Consider the following 20,632-nt stretch of genomic DNA (forward strand, 5'->3'; position numbering starts at 1 on the left):
CATTAGGGCTGTCTGATACCCTTTTCTGCCCACCTGTACAAACCAGGGGAGCCTGATTGACCAGCTATAAAAGAAACTTCATGTGTGCAGGGATTATAACTGGTCACATTACAGAAGGTAAAGGAGGAGGAGGAGTCATTTGTTTTTTTGCCCTTCTGCAAGAGCTGCCTCTTAGCTGTCAGTGAGTAGACCAAGTGTGGACTGAGGCATGAAGGCAGAGACTGAGCAGGGCAGAGAAGCCAGAACTCCCAGCCTATTCAACCTGCCCTGTGGCCAGTGGGGCTGGGGGCCGGAGAGAGTTTTGCCATGTTTTGATCAAAAAGTCATATTTGGGGGGCGCCTGGGTGGCGCAGTCGTTAAGCGTCTGCCTTCGGCTCAGGGCATGATCCCGGCGTCCCGGGATCGAGTCCCACATCGGGCTCCTCCGCTGGGAGCCTGCTTCTTCCTCTCCCACTCCCCTACTGTGTTCCCTCTCTCGCTGGCTGTCTCTCTGTCACATAAATAAATAAAATCTTTAAAAAAAAAAGTCATATTTGGAATGACTAAAATTAAACCTAAATTTTTTTTCTAGTAAGGACTGGGGCGCCTGGGTGGCGCAGTCGTTAAGCGTCTGCCTTTGGCTCAGGGCGTGATCCCGGCGTTATGGGATCGAGCCCCACATCAGGCTCCTCTGCTGGGAGCCTGCTTCTTCCTCTCCCACTCCCCCTGCTTCTGTTCTCTCTCTCGCTGGCTGTCTCTCTCTCTCTGTCAAATAAATAAATAAAATCTTAAAAAAAAAAGAAAAAAAAAGGACTTACATCCCTCAAAAAAAAAAAATCCTGTAATTGGTGAGATTTAATAATCAGAGGGACTTCAACATTTCTGAGTGGAGGCCAGGAGACGGACGATACGGCGTGGATGGCTCTGCCTGATTACAGTTCACAGGCTCTTAAAAAATAAAAGGTGGGGTTTGTTTTCCTTGACAATCTTCTCGTCCTACTACTTTCGCCTGACTCAAATGGCCTTCCAAAACTCTGAGTGGCACTGGTCTGGTGTGGGAGTAGGCCAGAGACCCGGGCGCTTCCCCAGGTCCCCACCGGAATCCTGATTCTGCTCCCCAGGGACCACCCAGAACTCTACCTGAGCCTGAAGAAACAGGCAGGAAAATCGGCAGAGCCAGGAGGAAAAGGACATTTATTTCCATACATCAGGTAAACAGGGAAGAGAGAGCACAGCCCAATGAGTACAAACCAATTGCAGGGGAGAAGGGGAGAGGGGACAGCGGATGGGAGCGGCACCAGGCACTGCCCTCGGGCCCCCAAGTCTGGTGGTGTTGGCTGGATGACCTTTAGGGTGGGGGCTGGGACTGTGTCATGTTGTCATGTCTAGGGTAAGTGTGTGGGGGCAGGGCAACTGGAAGAAGAAAAATGACTCTGGCTCGGGACACAGGTGAGGGCTTGTGTCTAATACACGTCAATACTGACCAAACCCCCATCCTCAGTTTTTCTGATCACAAGCCCTCAACCCGTGGCCTTCCCTCTCCAGTTGGGCCTATGGTCTGGGCAACTTGGACAGAGCGGCAGGGAGGCAGTGCTTCGATAGGCCCCGAATTGGTGTAGGTGAAATGGGTTTAGTCTTAAATAGGTCATTGCACTTAACACACTGATGACACAGAGAGGGGTGAGGGCTGAGAGTGCAGGATGGCACATATGTACCCCTGTCTGTGTCGGCTGGCTCACCCTATACCCAGAAGCACCTGAGAGCCCCTCCCCAAGCTGACTGAAGAATCTGGCCCCAGCTCCGCTCACCGGTCTCTCCAGCTGCGCAGAGAAAGGACTGCTTTCCGAGGAGTGAAGATGGAGATGAGATTCCCCTACTCATTCCACAAACCCCAGCTGCCACCACAGCCCCCTCCCACTCTCAGGGATGCAGCTGTGATGGCGAGGTTGGGTATTTAAATTAAAAGTAAAAAGACAGCAGGCACTGAGAAGAGAAAGCCCTCACCCCAAGCCAGGGGGGGAGGAATGGCTGTTCCTGCCCCCGACTCCTCCCCATGGACCCAGCAACCGAGAGTGTCCCAGCAGGCAATCTGTCCACCGTCCCTGAGCAGGGGGCTGAGATGGAGGTCAGCTTGCTGGCTCCATGCAGTGCTGAGCCCCCTGCCACTGCCCACAGAGTGTGGCCTTTTGGAGGCAGAAGGAGCAAAAAGTTCTCTTTTCAGAAACTCCTCTCCCCCTCCCCGCACCTCTTCCACGTGGAGATGTCAGACACCCACAGCTTGGAAAGCCCCCCAGACCCAAGGGGGCCGGGTGTTTCCCATGCAGATCAGCAGTCAGGTGGGGGAGACCTGCGCCCCGCCATTTCCTGGGAGAGGCGCCGTGGCAGCGGTGGCCGATGGGTGCAAGAGGTACAGACCACTCCCCTGGGCTATGCGTTGGTCTCTGTCGGTTTGGCCTCTGTGTCGCTGTCACTCAGATAGTTACGGGAATACCGCGGCCTGGAGGCGCTGTCCAGAGGGTCGTGCTCATCATCGGACCGGTCAGGGGGAAGGGACTTCCAGTAGCTGGTAGGGCTGCGGGGAGAGAGGAGCAAGGTCACGGGAGGGCAGCCAAACGGCGCTCTTGACCTTCAGCGCCAACGCCTTTGGGTCTGGGGCGGCTTCCAAAGCCCCGTCTCAGCAGTCCCCAAAAGCCACAGATTGAGAGGTAAATGCAATCCATCACTTCCCCAGAAGATACGCAAAGTGGTGAGAGACAAAAGCACACTGTCTTGATTCTGAAAACTTCTGAAACCCCCTGGAAAGCAAGGCTATAGAGCCCTGGGTCTCAACCTTGAGGATGCCTGAGAACTGGCTACAGACTCCTGCGTCCTTCCCCCAAGAAATTCTGATTTGTCAGCTTTTGGGCAGAGCCAAGGAATTCTGCATTTTCAATTCTTCCCCAGAAGGTCCTGACGCAGGTGGTCCCTGGACCACACTCTAGAAAACTGGCGGTCTGGCGACGACCAGGCTACAACGGCGGCCCTCGGGTAACCACATCCCTAAACGGAGTTCCTTCCAGGAGGGAGGGGCTTTCCCCGCTGGCTACTCCCAGACCTTAACCCTTTCTCCTCATTGTTTTCCTAAGGCCCGTGAGAATTTCTGCCCTTGACCATGGCGTCATCTACTCGACACAAGGAAAGGAGGCTCAGGATGTAGGGACTGGCTGACCTCTGCTTCAGGGTGGCACAGTCGTCCCTTTCTTGCTACCATAACCCAACCGTGCGGAGTTTCCCTCAGGCCACGGAGAGCCTCCAGCTTCCCCTCACAGGGATGTGAAGGAACATTATCCCCTGGACGGGGCAGGCTCACAGCATCGAGCAGGGTGGGAAACCTCCGGGTCCAGGCACCTTTTTTCTTTCTTTCCCAAAGCCTTTGAGCTGCCTGCCCCTGCCCCTCCCACCTCCACTGCCTCTGCGGCTTCAGGTGCGCCGGAGTTTCAACACTCTGAACAAAATGCAGCCCAGAGTGGCTCCCCCGACCAGTGCCCTGCACCCAGAATCCCTGCCCAGCGTGCTCCCAGGGACACAGCTCTGCTTCCAGACCCTAGAGAGCTTCCCTGGGGTAAACAGGAATTCCGTGATCCCTCTGCCCCCGGCTCTGCTTTAAGAATCTGAGGGCAGACCTTGTGTACTGGCCCCTTCGAAGTTCTTCTATCCCCAAACCAAAAGAGGCGGAAACAGGGTTCTGCAAGAAAGACCCACATTCTTAGCTTTTCCAACTGTACTGGGAAGAAAGGCTTTGGCTATGGACTACTTCCTGTGTGTGAGACACTGGCCCGGGCACTCTGGCATGCATCTTACTCTTCACGACAACCCTATGGAACGTCACCAGGAAGCTGGTTCACAGAGAGGAAGCCTTGCGCTCAAGGTCACACAGCCAGTACGTAGATTCGAACTGGACTCTCAGACCTCAAAGCCTTTTGCTGACTCCACCCTGCTGCTAGATTGGATGACCTGAAGAGAAAATACGACCAAACCTGAATGCTCCCCCGCTGGCTTGGGTGAGAGCCCAGGGGGTGTGTAAAGATAGGTCTCTCTCTCTCTGTCTCCCTGGGGAGAAGGAAGAGCCTGATAGAATACATGTTCAATTATGCAGAATGGTTCGGGAATGGGGCAGTCTGGTTAATAGTTATCATATTTCTCATGAATGAATTACCATTTTTAAAGGAATCAGAATAGCACAAAACACATTTAATACAAACTAGACTGAACATAAATGAGTCTTACTTTGATGGGCCAAAGGCACTTAAGGACTCTAGGGTGTCTCGGGGACAAAATTATAAAGCTCAATGATGACTGTGCAACATAGAAAAAATTGGGGTTATTTTAGCTTTTGGGTTGTTTGAATCCTAAATTAGTGGGAGCCTGGTTTTATTTTCAATTTTTGGACAGAATTTCTGGGCACCCAAGTACTAAGGTCTGCTGCTGGGCAAAGGAAGGACTGACTTTGTAGAAAAGCAGTAGGGTTATTTTGGGGGCAGACAGGGGGCAAGGCAGATGTCAGGACTGGGACCCAGATGCAGACAGGGCACTGCGGGGTAGGGCCGGCCTGAGCTCTTTTTCTTTTCCATTCCTGCGCCTCTCCTGAGTTGGGCTGCGGCCCTCACGCCCACATTCCTGTGCCTGCCAAGCAGACAGACGCCTGGATAAATGACAGCCAGGTTCCGACACTGCTCCATCCGGGTGCTGGGCAAGTGGCAGAGGTAGCCAGAGAGGGGGGCCAACTCCATGCTCCTCTCCCCTGCTCGGCGGAGCCGCAAGATACCCTTGTTTCTAGCTGGGTGTGCTACAAGCCAGGCTCCTCTGTGGCCTCCGGTGGCACAGCTGTAGGGTCAACAGCAGGCAGCTAGCCCCCTTCCCAGGGCAAGAGTCAGGGCTGGCAATTTGAACATTTTAACCTAATTGTTCAAAAAGCTTCCTCTCCATGAGCCAGTGTCTCCTGTGCAACGCTGTCACAAACAATGTGGTGTGTAAGCTAACTCCTGCTGGGGGAGCCCAGGGTGGCAGCACCCTCCCATTGCCTCTGCTATGGATGAGTTCGCCTTCTGAATTCGCACTGGTCCCATCGCCAGATGGGAAGCTAAGCCACTGCTCTGCCCCTGGCCCCATGCTTGGCAATTGAACTACCCAAAGCCAGTTTGTGCTGAGCCCGGCCAGGTCCTCCCTTCCCTGGCCCTTCTCTTGCCAGCTTGGTATTGGCTGGCCAGCTTCTGGCTTGGTGCCCACTTTCCCTGCCGTGAATCCAATCCTCCTCTGTGGTGGTGTGTAGGGTTTCAGGACTACTCCTGTTTTCCTGGTGGACAAGAGGAACTGTGCAGGCGGCTGGGGGAAGAAATAGGCTTTGTGTGTTTTTGTTCTTGATGTTGGGCTGAGAGCACTGGGTCTGAAATACATCAGTTGCGGGGCGCCTGGGTGGCTCAGTCGTTAAGCGTCTGCCTTCAGCTCAGGGCGTGATCCCAGGGTCCTAGGATCCAGCCCCTCATGAGGCTCCCTGCTCTGCAGGGTGCCTGCTTCTCTTTCCCTCTGCCTCTCCCTCAGCTTGTGCTGCCTCTCTCTCTCAAATAAATAAATAAAATCTTAAAAATAAATAAATAGGGGCGCCTGGGTGGCTCAGTCGTTAAGCGTCTGCCTTCGGCTCAGGGCGTGATCCTGGAGTTCTGGGATCGAGCCCCACATCTGGCTCCTCTGCTGGGAGCCTGCTTCTTCCTCTCCCACTCCCCCTGCCTGTGTTCCCTCCCTCGTTGGCTGTCTCTCTCTTTCTCAAATAAATAAATAAATAAATAAATAAAATCTTAAAAAAAAAAAAAAAGAAATACATCAGTTGCTGGGCAGCGTGGGAGAGCCTGGCTAGGCCCATGCGTCTCACCCTCTTAAGAAGGGTCTGGCCTATCACTGACTTCCTGTGCTGGGGGGGTGGGGGCAGCGCACTCAGCAGGGCTGCTGAGGGGGTAGAAAATATTTGACTCCTGTCTTTTCTCACTGTGGGGCTGACAACAGTTCCCCAGTGCAACCGAGATGCTTCCTGCTCTTCCCGGAGCACCCTGCAACCATCTGCCACATGGGGGAAGCGACAGAGCAGTGCTAAGCCCTTGGGCTCCGGGTCGAGGAGTCTGAGATGGCCGTGAGCCTGGTCTGGGTTCAAATTCCACCCTTCCCCCACCATCCCCCTAATCCCATTCTATCCCCCATCTCCAAATAGCTGCAGGTAACATTCACTCCTACCCATCCATTTCTTAAAACATAACTGGTCCCTTTGGATAGCACTCCGCCAAGTCAGTGTCCCTGCTCGGGTGGTCCACGGCACGAGAGGCCCACAAGCATGCGACAGGTATGTGTTAGTTCATGCAGTGCCCGTGCCCCAGGGGGCTGCACTCTGGGGTCATACCCCCTGGGAAGCAGCAAGCTTGCCCTGGGAGGTACCATGCTGAAAACAGCTTCACATAACCAGGGCGATCCAAATGTCACCACCCACCGGGGAAACTGGCAACAATGGGATTCCAATGAGTCAGGCTTTGCCTTTCTTCTGAGATGGGGGTGTGGGCATAAAGGGCCTAACTGCTAGATCTCCCTTCCCACAGAGAGAAGGCTGGGGGAGGCAGGGGAGCCAGGAGGGGGCTGTCAGTCAGCAGCTGCTAATTTCTATTCATTATAACTTTTTAAGATGCGCTGAGATGAGGTGACGCCCATGTGTGGGCTTCAGGTGGGAGGGGTGGGGAGGGAGTCAGGCATCTCGGGGTTTGATGGAGGGTGTGGTACTGTGGGGGCTGCGGCCCTGTGAGCCTTGCACTCTGAGGCTTGAGATGTGTGCCAGGGAGGAAGGTGGCTCTGCAGGGCAGGGGAGAGCTGAGCCAAAGGCCTCCTAATAGATGAAGGCCACTAACGCACCAACTCACACCCGGGGGGGCAGCGAGAGCCCTTTCCCAAGACCAGCCTGTTGGGGCCATGGACCAAAGCTCCCATATGGGTGCTGCCAGGCACACACAGTAAACATCTCCCCCCTGTGCTCTGCCTTGGGCCATTTGGTGGCGCGGTCAAGGGCACGCTGAACAGACTCCATTCAGATCCCAGCAAGGGTACTGCCCAACTGTGTGACCTTGGCAAGGGACTTCACCTCCCCCGGCCTCAGCTTTCTCCCCTATAAAGTGGGGCCCATCAGGCCTCTGCTATGGAGTTAGTATGAGGATTAGGTGACCACAGTGTGGCGAATATCTAGGGCGGCCCCCGGCCCTCGGTATGGACTTAATGAGTGTGACCGACCGTCCTCAGGAGGCTCAGTCGCCGGGATGCGGGGCTCAGGACTGGCCGGCCGCACTCTCCAAGGCGGCCAGTGAGCTCGCTGAGGCCAGGCGCGCCCACAGGACGGAAGGAGAGGCGTGCGCGGCGGCCGGTGGGGGGCGCACGTTAGTTCACACCGCGCGGCACACTCCATGCGGCACGCCGGTGCCACCTACTGCACTAGTCGCTCTCGGGCCGGTACAGGTACCGCATCATCAGGCTGTCCACCTCCTTCTTGCGCTGCTTCTCCTCCTTCCGAGACTGCCGAGACCGCCGGCCGGCCTGCCCCGCCGCCTCCTCTCCCGCAGCGGGGCCCTTCTTCACGCTCGAGCGGCTGTGGCCCGACACGGTGGAGCCGCTGGAGGTCGACGAGGACTCCGACTCGGTCTCCGTTCTCTTTCGTCTGGATTTGGACTTCTTCTTGCTCTTTCGCGAGCGCCCCTTCTTCCGCCGCTTGTGCTCCGAGGAATCCTCGGAGCTGGAGCTGGAGCTGGAGCTGGAGCTGCTCCGTCTCCTGCTCCGGCTCTTGCGGCTGCTGCGGGCCCGGGACACGTCGGCGGCGGAGGCTGAGCGGCGGAGGCCGGCCGTGCGCGCCGGGAGGTCCAGCTGGGCGCTGCGGACACTGTGGATGCTCTTCCGGTCGTCGTCCTCGGAGTCGGGCTCCAGGCTGCTCCTCTGGAACGTGGCGGGTTTGTAGCTCAAGACCTCGTTGATGGCGGCCTCCAGGTCGGGGTCCAGGTAGGAGTGACGGCTGACGGGGCGGACGCCGGAGCCAAGAGGCTCATCCGTGGCAGAGGCCGAGACGCGTGGCCGCGGTGGCACCGACAGACTGCGGGCCAGCGACGGGTGGCTGTACTGGGAGTGGGCCTCGCTCAAGGCCACACTGGCTCCGTCATCCCACGTATCCAGGCAGCTCTGGCCCAGGGACAGGCGGGAATCGGGGCTATCCTGGCCCAGGCCCGAGACCCGGCTCAAGGAAGGACTGAGGGTCCTGGACAGGGTATCGAGCCGGGAGGTGCTGCGCCGGGAACTGGGGGAGCCCGAGAGCGAGAAGCTCATGGACGAGCGGGCCCCGTCCTCACCAGAGCCACGCCGTGTGGCCGAGGAGGCCCGGCTGGTGGGGGCAGAGACTGTGGAGGCCCGGTCGAAGTCCGAGCCCCATCGCTTCTCTAGCCCCCGGCCCTGGCGGCTCGGGGCCTCGGAGACCGTGGAGGCGCTTTCATCCAGCTCCTCCCTGGGGCCCGTGCGGGTCTTCCGGGGGGGCCTCTCGGGGGAGGCCGCCCGCTCGCTCAGGGTGGTGAAGAGCGAGTCCTCGTCCCCGGTGCCCCCGATGGAGTCCTTCAGGGTGAGCCGTTTCCGGTAGCTCAGGGAGCTCAGCGCTGAGGCCGGCCTCTCCTCCACCCCCTTGCCCTCTTTCCCAGAGGTGTTGAGGGCGGTTCTAGGGGAGGGAGGTGAGGCCAGGAAGAGAGAACCGGCAGTGGATTAGAGGCAGCACAGACAGAATGAGAGAAAGAGAGAGAGAGAGAGAGAGAGAGAGGAGCCTGCATGAAACCCAGAGAATAAAGACACAGGGGGAGGGAGGAGACAGGAGGCAAAGGGAGCAGCCAGCAGCACCCCTGCAAAGTGGCAGTGAGAGCATCGGAGGAAATGAAGCAAAATAATTTGCGTCAGTGAAAATAGCTTCATGGAGAATGTCATGTAAATTAGACCATTGTTCTATTTCATCACTTTTCCCCCTCTAAAACGTTTAGTTCAATTTATTTCATTGTCAACTACCTGGAGCCTTGTGCCATGCCGTGGTGAACGGCATTGGGGCGGGGAAGGCGGCATTATCTGTGGTAACAAAATGTTGTTTGGCTGAATAAATTAAACCAATTAGAGGGGGCCGCTGGGTACTGGTGGTGAGAGGCTGGCCTTGGGAAGGGGCCTCAGGGGAGTGGGGGGGCGGATTACTTGTTGACAGAGCCTGCCCACCAACTCTGGGAGGGGGGTGGGGAAGGGTGTGCCCTGGGGGGGGGCAGATCAGAATGGTTCTGAGTTGGGAGGCAGGGGAGCCAGCAGGAGGCACTGGCACAGAGGAGAGGCTGGCCCTCCCTGCTGCCACGCTGGCCGGGAAGTGAGGGATGGGGACAATGGAGCTGGGTTTCAGGGGGAGCTGTCTGTATGATCGGAAGACTGACTTAGCCGGACAAGGCGGGAACGAGTTCCTGCAGTAGACGGGTGTGAGCAGGAAGCATGGGGGGGCCGTGAGGGGACATGGTGAAAAGATCACAGGAAGGAGAGAATGGGCAAAGAAAGAGAAATGTGGCTGTGATAGGGGATTCAGGGGAACCAGTGCCTTCTCTGCTGCTAGTCTCATTAAGATTTTGGAGGTCCAGAGCCAGCCCAAGCCAGCCCTGTCTAGGGCTGTGGGGTCCAGAGACTCCTTATGCCCCATTCCAGTCTTGATTCCGGGGCCCAAACTTTCTGGTGGTTCGATCAACATTTGCTGAATGAGTAAGTGGGGACGAAGTCAAACCTCCAGCAAACCAAAGCCCTGAGCCCAGCAGGAAAGCATTACCTGGGAAAAACAAGGGCGCCACAGACCCTGACTAAGAAGATACTGAGCCTCCTGCACTCACTCCACATGCTGGGGGCACGCCTGGGCCCCGTATACACGTGCCAGGCAAGAGAGGCCGGCAGCATGAGGCCTGGCCTCTCTGGGATTGAGGCACTGCTCCTTTATCCCTGATGCACGAGGGGGCTTTTCCTCCCAGCTCAAGGCCACGCGCTCACCTGGAACTCTTCAAGCTGCCGTCATCGGAAGCTGCCTTGGAAGGCCCCTTGTTTTTCGACAACCATGACTTGACCCCGTCGACCCGGTCCTCCAGCTCGGAGTCCACATCGGAGTCCCCCTCGCTGTGGATGAGGAGCAGAAAGGTAGGCAAGGCGGGGGAGGAAGAGCTCACCCGAGGCCCAGTAGGGAGCGCTGAAGGGGCGGCAGGTTTGTCTCAGGTGGGTGGGGTGCGGGGTGGCATGCACATCAGTGAGTCAGGGAGGAGAGCAAGAGAGGTTAGATGGGGCGCCCCATTCACGAGGACCCTGCCCCACTCAGCAGGCCACACTCAAGACAGCCACCAAGAGGACCCTGAGGAGTAGGGAAGCACCTCCCATTCTACTTTCCGTGACAGGCTGCTATTGAGCCAAACAAATCCAACGAGGATGACAGGGAAACCATCCATTTATGAGTTCCGGCTAAATGGCCGCTGGTTAAAAAGACGAGTCCTAGGCCCTACAGCTACTCCCTGAGGCCTATGCCGTTTCTTGCCTGCCCACTCCCGGAAGTGTGGCCACAGCAGCTGCCATCTCCCACGCCTTTGCTGTGAGAGTCAGCCTGGCGGCCGCAGGCCACACAAGAAAAGGGCATCGGTGTGCCCTCAGGTTAGCTTGAACTGAAGGCCCCTCAGCGGATGGGGGCGCTAACCTGAGCGCGACAGGCCAGATCACAGACCCACCCTGCAGTTCCCTGGCCCTTAAGAAACAGAGAAGGACGAGGAGGGGGCATCCGCATTTCCTGAGATGCTGGCAACGGCTCTGGGATTCAAACTGTCTCTTGGGGATCCACTTGAGCCCAGAAAGTGCCAGACAATGGCTCTGTCTCTCCAAGTCTCCTCTTCCCTCCCGCAGGCAGCCTCCAGCTCTTGCTCCCCAGTTGTGAGTCTGGCCAAGCCGCCCCGAGCCCTCTCCACTTGCAGAAAAGCCCAAAGGAGTCAGATTCTGAGGCAGGAGTCATGGTGACTCCTTTACAAAGCAGCGAGGGCTTAGGGACAGCTTCTGAGTGAGAATGCTTCTAGAATTCTGCAAAATGTCTGCTCCCACATTCCCTTGCTATGGATATGCTAAGGATTTCTCCTTGATATAAATTTCCTTTCATCTGTGTCAACAGGAGCAGTCCCATTCCTGAATTATGTTCTTGAATAAATAGCCACACAGGTGTGTGTGTGTGTGTGTGTGTGTGCATGCACGTGTGTACACACACACACACACACACACACACACAGAGGAAATCACCAGACTCTGTTCTGGGGACTATGAGAGAGCATGACCCGTTGGGAGGGGAACAAAGAGGCATATTTTATGGCTTCCATCAAATACAGAATTATAACAAAGACGAGGCTGGCTGATGCCCTGGGTAAACAGGAGTTTAGCAGACAGCCCCGAAACCGCTAATGCAAGCCCCGTGCCTGTCCGAGCCTGGCAGATTTACTATGGTGCACGGGCCCCATGGAACGCCAATACCACCTGATTTATACACCCGTGCAAAAAACCTCCTTCTCTAGCTTCAGAGCCTGTAATTTATCACCACCGTTCATAACCATATTGATTGCCTTTAGAAAGGAGGTGCTGTATGCATCGCAAAATCTATGTCTACATGTTAAAAGTGTTTCTGTATAAATCTCCCTTACTACTGCACTGTTTACTGCTTTCATTAAGGTTATGGCAATAACAACTGTATCTCTAAGTAAATCGAAACATTATTTTTCTGCTCGCCTTAGCGCACTTACTTGCTCGCTCGATAACTTGGAGCTGGGGTCCAGAGCTGCTGAGCACGGAGCCACGCCACCTCTGCCATCAGCGGGACTGTGGCGAGGCCTGCACGCCCCAGCGCGCCTGCGTGCGTGCACACCTGTGTGTGTGCGTGCCTGTGTGGGCGCACGCGCGTCCTTGCGCGCACGTGCCCGTGCCTGGCAAGGGTTTAGAAGATGATCTTAAATGCGCATTTTATCAGCCCTCCAAGCTCCTCCAGCCCAAGGATGGCAGGGCTGGAACACACGGGGGACAGACAGTCGTGGACCCAGAATATGAATTTTCCTCCTTCCATTCAGAGCCCGAAATGGGTGGAGCCACTGGCCTGCCTGCCCTTGCCTTCCCTTTAGTTTCAAGCATATAGGTGGTGTTTAGGTTCTTTTCCTTAAATAATCAGGCCCGTAAACAAACTCCAGGGGTAGGCAGGCTCAGGGGGCAGTTGAAATTTTAAATGGTCGGAATTAAACCCCGAGTCAAATACAATTTATGTCCAGGCTCATGTGCTATTAGTTAACTGGGAGCCGAATCGCGGGGGAACAAACAAACGGAGACAGAATGGCGGGGGATATTAATTGTGTGTGACAACCGGGCTCCAGCGGCCCTCTATCACTGTTACACACTATTACATTTATCATTAGCTCTCACGGAGTCCTCTGCGCGGCCGCCAGCCCATCCCGGCCAGGGGAGGAGGCCTGCCAGGCAAGAGAGAGAAGGGGGAGGAAATCCAATGCCACGCTAGAAAAAACAACCTCCGAACAAACAGCCCTGACGAACTTGACGGAGGATCGCTCTGATCCGCCTCAAGGCCTGCGCACCAGCACCCGCCGTCCAGCTCCCACCCAGAAAGAAGGAATCGAAGAGAGCGGGTGGATTTCCTGGGCTCCCCGCCCCCTGACAGACAGCAAATGCCCGGGGCCTCCCTCTGCCCCAGGTGCCCGCGGGGAGCAGGGTAAACACATCTGGCTGGGTTCCCTTCACCGGCCGCTGCAGAGCAGCCCGCAAGGAGCTGGCTGGATGCCTTCTCCGAACAAGGCACTGCTAGATGCCCCACGCCTTGCACCCTTGTCTGCCACAGGAAGGCGGGGCACCTTTTCAAATTGAAACAGACCCGCTTCTTTAGGCCCGGCTCAGGCTCCAAAGGAGCCCCAGGGCGTGGACAAATCCAGCCCAGTCAGACTCCCCCCCAGGGAAATAGGCTGGCGAGGCAGCTATGCCTGCTTTCTGAGGGAGGAGAGGGCTGGAGCTCAGGAAGGCCGGCTGAGGCTGAGCTCTCTTTTCTGCGGGAGCCCCCATCCTGCTCACCCAGGGCGGCAGGGCCAGCCTGAGCCTTCCTGGGGGAGCACGCCCCGCTGCCTGCCCTCTACCTCCGACGCAGGGCGCAGCCCCTCGCCTTGCCTCTCCTCAGGACAGAGTCAGCAGTGTTAGCGTGAGACTAGCTTGGAGAAGGTGTGAGAGGCTGTGTCCACGTGCGGCATGCAGCAGGGGCCCTGGGTGGGAGCCAGTGTTAGGGGCGGTTAGACACCACAGGAGAGGCAGAGAGCATGTGCGCTCCAGTCCTCACGGTTTATTCTTTCTTTTCTGATACTTTGTCACCATGTCCTGCAAACTGGAAACAGAAAGAAAATGGTGGGCAAGGGGCCAGAAGAAGATCGAAAAATCAGTGGGCAAACCAAGGTGGACCTCTCTGCTGCAGACCCCTTTTTCTTCAGCAAGAGATGGTTCTGACTGGCTGAGACCAGCTGGGGGGTGGCGTGAGTGACAGTGTTCTCAGAGGCAGGTCTGGGTTGCCCTGGGGCGCCGTTCTCCTGCCCCAAAGCAGCAGGCTCCCTGTGCAGGCTAGGATCTGCCTGCGGGATGGGGCACCAGCACTCACGCGGGAAGGGGGCAGGTCTGGGGGGCCGGGGTTCTGCCCACGGCAGCCTTGGAAGCTTCTCCAGGGCCCGAACCTCACCCCCCAGAGCTGCCGGTCTACCTGCCTTGTGACTTCCTCCTCAGCCTCAGACTACAAATCTCTCTCTCTCTCTCTCTCTCCTGAACCATTCCCTGGGTGGGTTTTATGAGAGAAAATCTCTGGCATGGTAACAAGGCACCACAGGCCTTAAATCTCTGCTTTCCCCAGAGTGGGGCAGGCACCATCGGAAATGCAGGTAAACGGGGGAATAACTCATCGTGAACGGGCAGAGCTGGAGAGCCAGATTCCCGGGAGGCCTGGGGAGGGAGGACGGGGAGGAAGAGGGAGGGCATCTCACCCAGGCGGCACTTGACCTGCCCTTGGTCGCTACAGGACAGGGTCCGTGCTGGGGTCTGGCGATGAGGGAAAGGTGGGCTGGTGGCTCAGTGGCAGGGAGACAGAGGTGACAGTTGTTCTACCTCGTGGCCTGCTCCAGAGGTGGTCAGAGGGCCTTGGTGCGGGCCGCCGCTGCCACAGAAGCCCCCCTCACCTGGTGATGAGGTCCTCATTCTCATCGCTCTCCATCTCATCCTCGATGGCGGCCTGCAGGTCCCCAATGCGCTTGAATGCCAGTTTTAGATCGGCCTGCAGGCTCTGGTTAGCAGCCTCCAGGCTCTCCAGATCCAGCTCCTAGGAGGCAGAGTGGGCAGTCCGGTTCACCGGAGGGCTAGTCTCTCATCCAGGTGCTCCAGAAAAAGCCTGCTTCAAGTCTCTCCCAGCCAGGGAGGAGCTCTGTGGAGGCTGCAGCAAGCCTGGGCTCGCCCGATGGACACTAGGGTACCCCCACCTTGGCCCTCTGGCCTGCCTTTGGGACTTCCTGGACCGTCTTCTTGACATGTTCCTCTTCCTTCCAATGATCTAAACTCTGGGTCCTTTGTGGCCCACTGCCCCCCCGCCCCGGGCCTGGGGTGTGTGTGTGTGTGTGTGTGTGTGCATGCATAACAGCCACTGAGCCAGCTGCCTGCTTTGGGCCCCGTGGGCTGGGGTGCATTACCAGTTCGTGCTTCTTGCGGCTCGCCTCGGCCTCCTTCCTGGCGAGCTCGCCCATCTCCTCCTTGGTGTCCCGGAGCTGCCGCTGTAGCCTCTTGTTTTGCTCCTTCTCCCGGTTCTCAGCTGCAGTGCGCTGATCCCGCTCCTCGGTCAGCTTCTCCATGTTCTCTTTGAGCCGGCCGGCCAGGCTCTGGACGGGAGGTGGGGCAGGGAGGCCCGTCAGTGAGCCGAGACAGGGGTGTGGCTCTGACTCTGAACTCTGGCACCACCACTCACTAGCCGGTGGGCAAGAATGAAAGCCCTCTGAAGAGGCTTCCTTTGCCTTTCTATAAAATGGGAGAATAACACCTACTCCCTCACGGTTTTTTAAAGATTGAAAAAGGTCAGGTATATGAAGGCTACTGGGATGATGAGAGGTGCCATCATCATCACCACCAAGGCTGGAGGAGGGCTCTGGCTAGAGCTTGGGCCTACCCATACGGACCGCCTGTGTCACCCCCCCAAGAGCTGCCAGTCTACTTGCTTTGTGACTTCTTCCTCAGCCTCACCCCCCAGAGGTGCTTCCCTCAGCCGGGCTTCCCTCAGACACCCTGAGCCCAGCAGCTCCAGAAGCTAGAGCCTGTGCTCAGAGGTAAATGGTTCGTTGAGAGTTCCTGGATTAGGAGACTAAAAGAGTCATCAGATTCTAAGCACACAGCCCTCCCTCTAAGCTTGATGCATCTCTCTTCCTCCAGAACCTTGGAACACGTATTTACCTACCAGGCCGTAGGCGAGAAGTGTCCTGGAGGTTGGGGCAGGGTGTGAGGGAAGGACCTGCTTCTGGTTCGACTGCCAATTGGCCATGGGGTCTCCACCTCTGGGCCCCCCAGCCTCTGTGTCTCTAAAGTAACAACACGATCTCTAAGGGCTATTCGTTTGTGTTTAATGTTCTGTGTTTAACGTTCTAAACCACAATACTGCCTTTCTGAGCAGAAGGGATACAGAGACAGCTGAGGAAAGGGATGGCGGCCCAGAAGAAGACAAGTGCACAGAGCTGCCCCAGAGCCACCAGACCGATGGCTTCTTCAGCCCCTTGATGGCTCTGACCAGAGGCAAACTGCTTGACCCTTCCTGCATGCAAAATGGGGATCAAAATATTACCGACCGTTCTGGGGTTGTGGTGGGTAAAACAGGAACATTACTAAGTCTCCCCTAACTCTCCCTGGCTCTCCTGAAGACCGGGACCTTGTCTTGGGAGGTTCTGCCATATTCTCTTCTGAGGTCAAGGGGACTGATGCCCTCTCAACGCCCGCTGCCAGCCCCATAGCCACCTGTTCCCATCCCTGCCCTGGTGACTGCTCTGTGGCCCCAGGGGCTGCTGGGGGGGGCGGCAGGGCTGCTCTTCAGCACGCACACCCGTGACCACAGTCCTCACGGAGAACTGTCGGTGCTTACACACATGCACCAGGTCGAGCGGGAGGAGAGCTTAAAAACAGGGCGAGAGGAGCGTTCACCCTGAGACAATTCTGCCTGCCTCTTTCTTCCTACCTGCTCCACCGGAGAGGGCGGGGCTGCGCATGCTGGCTTCGGGAGACGGGAGCGAGGACTGCATTTGGACCGTGGAGATTACGGGGGGGGGGGGGAGGAAGAACAAGACAGGGCAGAAGAGGGGTGAGCAGGAACAGGAGAAGCGTCAGAGGCAAGAACGAAGAGCAGAGGGAGAAGAGGGAGGGGATGAGGAGAACGGAAGAAGCGGGGAGAGGCTGAGAAGGAGCAATGCAAAGGGACAGGAAAGAAGGGGGCAGACATGGGGACAAGCAAAGACAGAGGAGAAAAAGCAGAGACAGGAAGGGTGGGAAGAAGTGAGGAAAAGAGGCAATAAAAAAGGGAAGGGAGAGAGCGAGCGAGCGGTGAGATGAGAGAACAGACTTCAGCCCTCACAGAAGTGGCGCCATCCGCTGCATATTTATGACCCTGCCGGAGAGCGAGTGAGGGGACCGGTGGGGGGAGCTCATGGTGGAGGAAAATATGAAGACAAAAAGCTAAGCTGCTCTGGTCCCTTGGCAGAAAGCAAGCACGGAAACAGAATGTAAAGCAGGCTGGCTCCACGGTGCCCAGAGAGCAGGCGGGGCGGGCGGGGGGAAGGCACCCGCCCCGTCAGCTGGCCTGGCAGCTTGGCAGGGGCCTCTGAGGAGCGGCCGCGGCCTGCCCAGTGCTGCTGAGCATGCGTGGCTCCAGCCGCTGGGGCGGCTCTGCCCTGCTCTCGGCTGCGGACCAGGACGAGGGTGCACCCACCTCCAGCCTCTTCACTTGGGTCCTTTCGAACTCCAGGCGGGTCTCCAGCTCCCGGATCTTAGCTTCCTGCCTGCTCACCAGGGACTTGTCCACCATGGACTGTTCCAGGAACTCCACTTGGCTCTGGAGGGCTTGGAGCTGAGGGCAAGGGCAGGAAGAGAAGAAAGAACTGAGCCCCGAAGGGAGGGGGCAGAGTCTGGGCTGGCAAGATCACCACGGTGACCAGAAGGCTGAGGGAGGGAAGGAGAGAGGGATGCACAGGGGAGGTGGAAGGATGGGGCCCCGAGCCAGAGGCATTCCTCACCTGGCCCACCACTGGCAGATTTTGCCCTTTGGAGAGAAAGGAAAAAGCCAAGGACAGAGAGGGAATAGAAATGTGAAGTGAGGCAGCTGAAGCCAAAATGTCTACGATGGGGAGCTGGCTCCAAGCCTCGGCCTGCACATGCGTTCACGCGCTCTGTGATTACTGAGGACTGAGGGGAGCGCCTCCTGTCCTATGAGCTCGGGGGTTCGTCCCCACGTGCAGCGACCCCACACCCTCTTTCTCCCAAGGGAGACCCTGGTCCCCACCTTCTCCTGCAGCTCTTGCTTCTGCTTGTTGGCTTCTTCTAGCTGAGCCTGGAGATCATTCATCTGTGCTAAGTCCCGCGAGGCCTGGGAAAGGAGGGAGTGCTGAAGCAGGATCCCGGCGACCACAAGCCCCAGCCCGCCACACCGCACGCCACACTGTGTCGAGGCCGTGGCCCGCCGCTCCCAAAAGAAGCGGCGTGTGGGCCTCTGAAGAGGCCCACGGGGACAGCGTCTGCGGGCGGGGCGTGGTGGGCACCTGAGCCACGGCCGCCTTGTGCTTCTTCATCAGCTCGTTCATGTCCTCCTGGTCCTCCTCCAGCCGGCTCTGGACCTCGTTCTTCTCGCGCTGAAGGCGGCTCAGCTGCTCCTCCAGCTGGATGGACGCAAGACAGATCAGAGGGCATCAGGCCTCGAGTGCCGGATGGCACCGGGCAGCAAGTCTGAACGTCCCCACGCCACCTCCCATGGGAAGGGGGTGACGACGGGGCCGGGCCCAGCCACTGGAGTGCGGTCCAGGCCGGCGACGCTCAGGGAGCTGAGGGAAGGCTGTCTTCACCGCACAGGCAGACCCTGGGCTAAATGACAGCTGCTTCCTGGCAGCTCTTTAAAGGCTAATGAGAAAGCAGAAAAGGTCTGCCCAGAACAAATGACCCATCGTCCTGGCACCAGCAGTCTAGGCCCTAACCTGCATGCACTCTGCCCCCTTCAGGCCTCGGGGAAGGACCCCTCGAATGTGCCAGGCTCTCTTGGCTTGGATTCTCATCTCCCCTGGGACGGCCTGCGCCCTGGCCAGTCCGCTCCTGGGGGGAGGGAAGGAGACAGCCAACAGCAGCTTCAGGAAATGAATGAATCTATTAGCCTGTAATTCCAAACCAAAATGACTGCGTTGGCTCCTTCTCGGCCCCATCCATCTTGTTACCGGGCTGTGGGGAGCTGGGGAAGCCTCCGCCAAGAAATTTATTAACTCGGATTTAAATAAAATGGTAATTTTATAACAGCCTTTTTTAACACAATTAAAGAATTTGAATTACTCACCTGAAAACTGCTGAGGAGCACAAATGTCACAGAGATAAATCAAGCCCGGGAGATTGGCAACTCTCAGCAGACGGGTGACCAGCTGGGGAGGGGGCATGGAGCCCAGAGCCAAGCCCAGCCTCCCCGCTGCCCCATTCCCCGCCCAAGGAGGTACTGGTGTCTGCATCCCAGTAATGCACTCCTGGCCGATGAATGGGCCGTGGGAGAGGTAGGGAATTAAAAGGGAAGCATTAAATAAGAGCTCTAATTAGCTGCCGCTTGGGCTTGTCAGTGGGCTGGCCAGGGGAAGGGGAGGGAACCCGAGCCATCCCATCCTCTTATCGGTGCTTCGGCTAATCTCCAGGCACCTGTTTACATCCCTCAGCCATATTAGCTGCCTTTATTTATGGTGTCGGGGCCTGCGGCCAAGCTCCCACAGGCAGGTGGTTAAACAGGGAGATGGGCCCTTGCTGGCTCCCTCTGCCACCTTGCCCTCCTCCTGGGCCTCTGCTCTGAGTGGGGAGAGGCGAAGGAGGGGAGGCCCACTCTCACTGCCAAAAGCCTTGGTGTGAAGGGAGCGGGTTGGAGAAGGGCCCCCATTCACCCCGCTCTACTCTCCCTCAGTCCCCGGAGCCAGGCCCGCACACCCCCGCTCCTCACCGCCGTCTTGGCTTTGGCGATGTCGTCAATCTGCAGGTGCAGGTCTTCTATCTCCACCTCCATTGCTTTCCGTGCTTTCACGGCTGCAGCACAGGTGAACTCGGACTCCTCGAGCTGGACACAGGGCCGCCCCCGCCCCAGGGAGAGAGGTCAGCCAGGCCCGGGGGGCAGGAGGGCAGGACAGGGTGCTCGCAGGGGAGAAGGAGCCCAGGTGCTCTGTTCACTTCAGATGCCTGGGGCCGCGGCCTGTTGGGGCTGCATGCACGGGCGTCTCCCGGGGCAGGGATGGAGGGTGCGGGGACCCATCCACGCCATCCTGGGGCTTGGCAGTCATGCCATCTGGCATGCACAGATCCTAGGAGTCTATGGCTATGAGTGGCTTCTCCCCCCTCCCCTGTTATCTTCCTTCTCAAGGACTCAAGAATCCCTGAGAGGGGAAGGAAGGGAGAGAAAGAACTAAAACCATAAGCATGGTTGCCCCTTGGAGCTGACCACCTCCTCTCTGTCCAGATACCTGGTTCTTTAGCTGGGCGATCTCCCTCTTGCTGGGCGCGTTGGTCTTCAGGTGGTCCAGCATGATCTGGGCGTCCGCCAGCAGGGCCTTGGTGCGCTTCAGGTCCTTCCGGAGCCGCTTCTCAGACTCCAGGTCCCGCTGGCTCACCTGGGTGCACAGCAGAAGCTGGGGCTCTGGCCTCCACCACAGAGCCTCTTGCTGTCTTCCCCGCGCCTGCTGTTCACCCCTGCCCTCATTCTCAGAGCCCCCCCAACACACAACAACAGAGGAAGTGCTGGGTCAGGCCAGCCAGTGAGAGAAGCCTGGGAGTGCTATGTGTGGTAACGACCCCCATCCTACATGTGCTGACAGTGGGCTCCCCAGAGCCCACCACCCCCACCTCTGCCAGCTTTGTATCCCTGAGATTCACGTCGCCGAGGCCGGGCCCGCCAGCAGGCTCTGCTCACCTGGTCACTCAGCGTGGCGAGCTTGCTCTCCAGTTCCCGCTTCTCTCGCAGCACCTTCTGCTTATCCTCGTATTCCTCCTCAAGCTGCACTTCCATTTGTTTCAACTGGAGGGCCATGGGGACAGAGGCCCGTCGGTCCTTTCAGGGGCCGGTGCCAGCCGGGCCTCTTCCCTCTGGATCCCCCCACCCCGGGAAAACTGTGGGGCAGGCTAGGCAGACCCCAGGGGGGTCACACCCCAAATTCGAAGTTCCCAGGGTTTCAAAGCAGCCTGGGAGGGGGAGGAGGGACGGCAGGCCGTGCAGCGCAGCCCCACGCCAGAGTGGGAGGCTTCGTTCCAGAGTGGGCAGGCCCTG

The 20,632-nt window shown here is 57.8% G+C and overlaps 1 protein-coding gene across 12 annotated transcripts in view; it reads right to left on the minus strand.

Annotated features, from left to right (window-relative positions):
* Window positions 1–1,156: 1,156 nt before the first annotated feature.
* The window catches only part of MYO18A (myosin XVIIIA), a 93,837-nt gene continuing 74,361 nt past the window's right edge, over window positions 1,157–20,632 (minus strand). For 9 of the 12 annotated variants that reach the window (XM_087854651.1, XM_045773612.2, XM_087854640.1 and 6 more), the window contains 12 exons: window positions 20,279–20,383; window positions 19,833–19,979; window positions 19,319–19,432; window positions 17,901–18,017; window positions 17,645–17,728; window positions 17,075–17,212; window positions 14,805–14,990; window positions 14,301–14,440; window positions 13,421–13,465; window positions 10,069–10,191; window positions 7,470–8,731; window positions 2,411–2,551 (listed from right to left, as the gene is read on the minus strand). In XM_087854651.1, the coding sequence (XP_087710777.1) occupies window positions 7,474–8,731; window positions 10,069–10,191; window positions 13,421–13,465; window positions 14,301–14,440; window positions 14,805–14,990; window positions 17,075–17,212; window positions 17,645–17,728; window positions 17,901–18,017; window positions 19,319–19,432; window positions 19,833–19,979; window positions 20,279–20,383 (2,457 nt within the window). In that variant the 3' untranslated portion in view covers window positions 2,411–2,551; window positions 7,470–7,473. Of the gene's footprint in view, window positions 2,552–7,469; window positions 8,732–10,068; window positions 10,192–13,420; window positions 13,466–14,300; window positions 14,441–14,804; window positions 14,991–17,074; window positions 17,213–17,644; window positions 17,729–17,900; window positions 18,018–19,318; window positions 19,433–19,832; window positions 19,980–20,278; window positions 20,384–20,632 lie in introns of all 12 variants that reach the window. The other 3 variants (XM_087854649.1, XM_087854641.1, XM_087854650.1) reach the window with 3 other exon arrangements.

Source organism: Ursus americanus, chromosome 23 (genome assembly GCF_024610735.1).
Source record: "Ursus americanus isolate L20-20 chromosome 23, mUrsAme1.1.p, whole genome shotgun sequence".
NCBI classification, from domain to species: Eukaryota; Metazoa; Chordata; class Mammalia; order Carnivora; family Ursidae; genus Ursus; species Ursus americanus.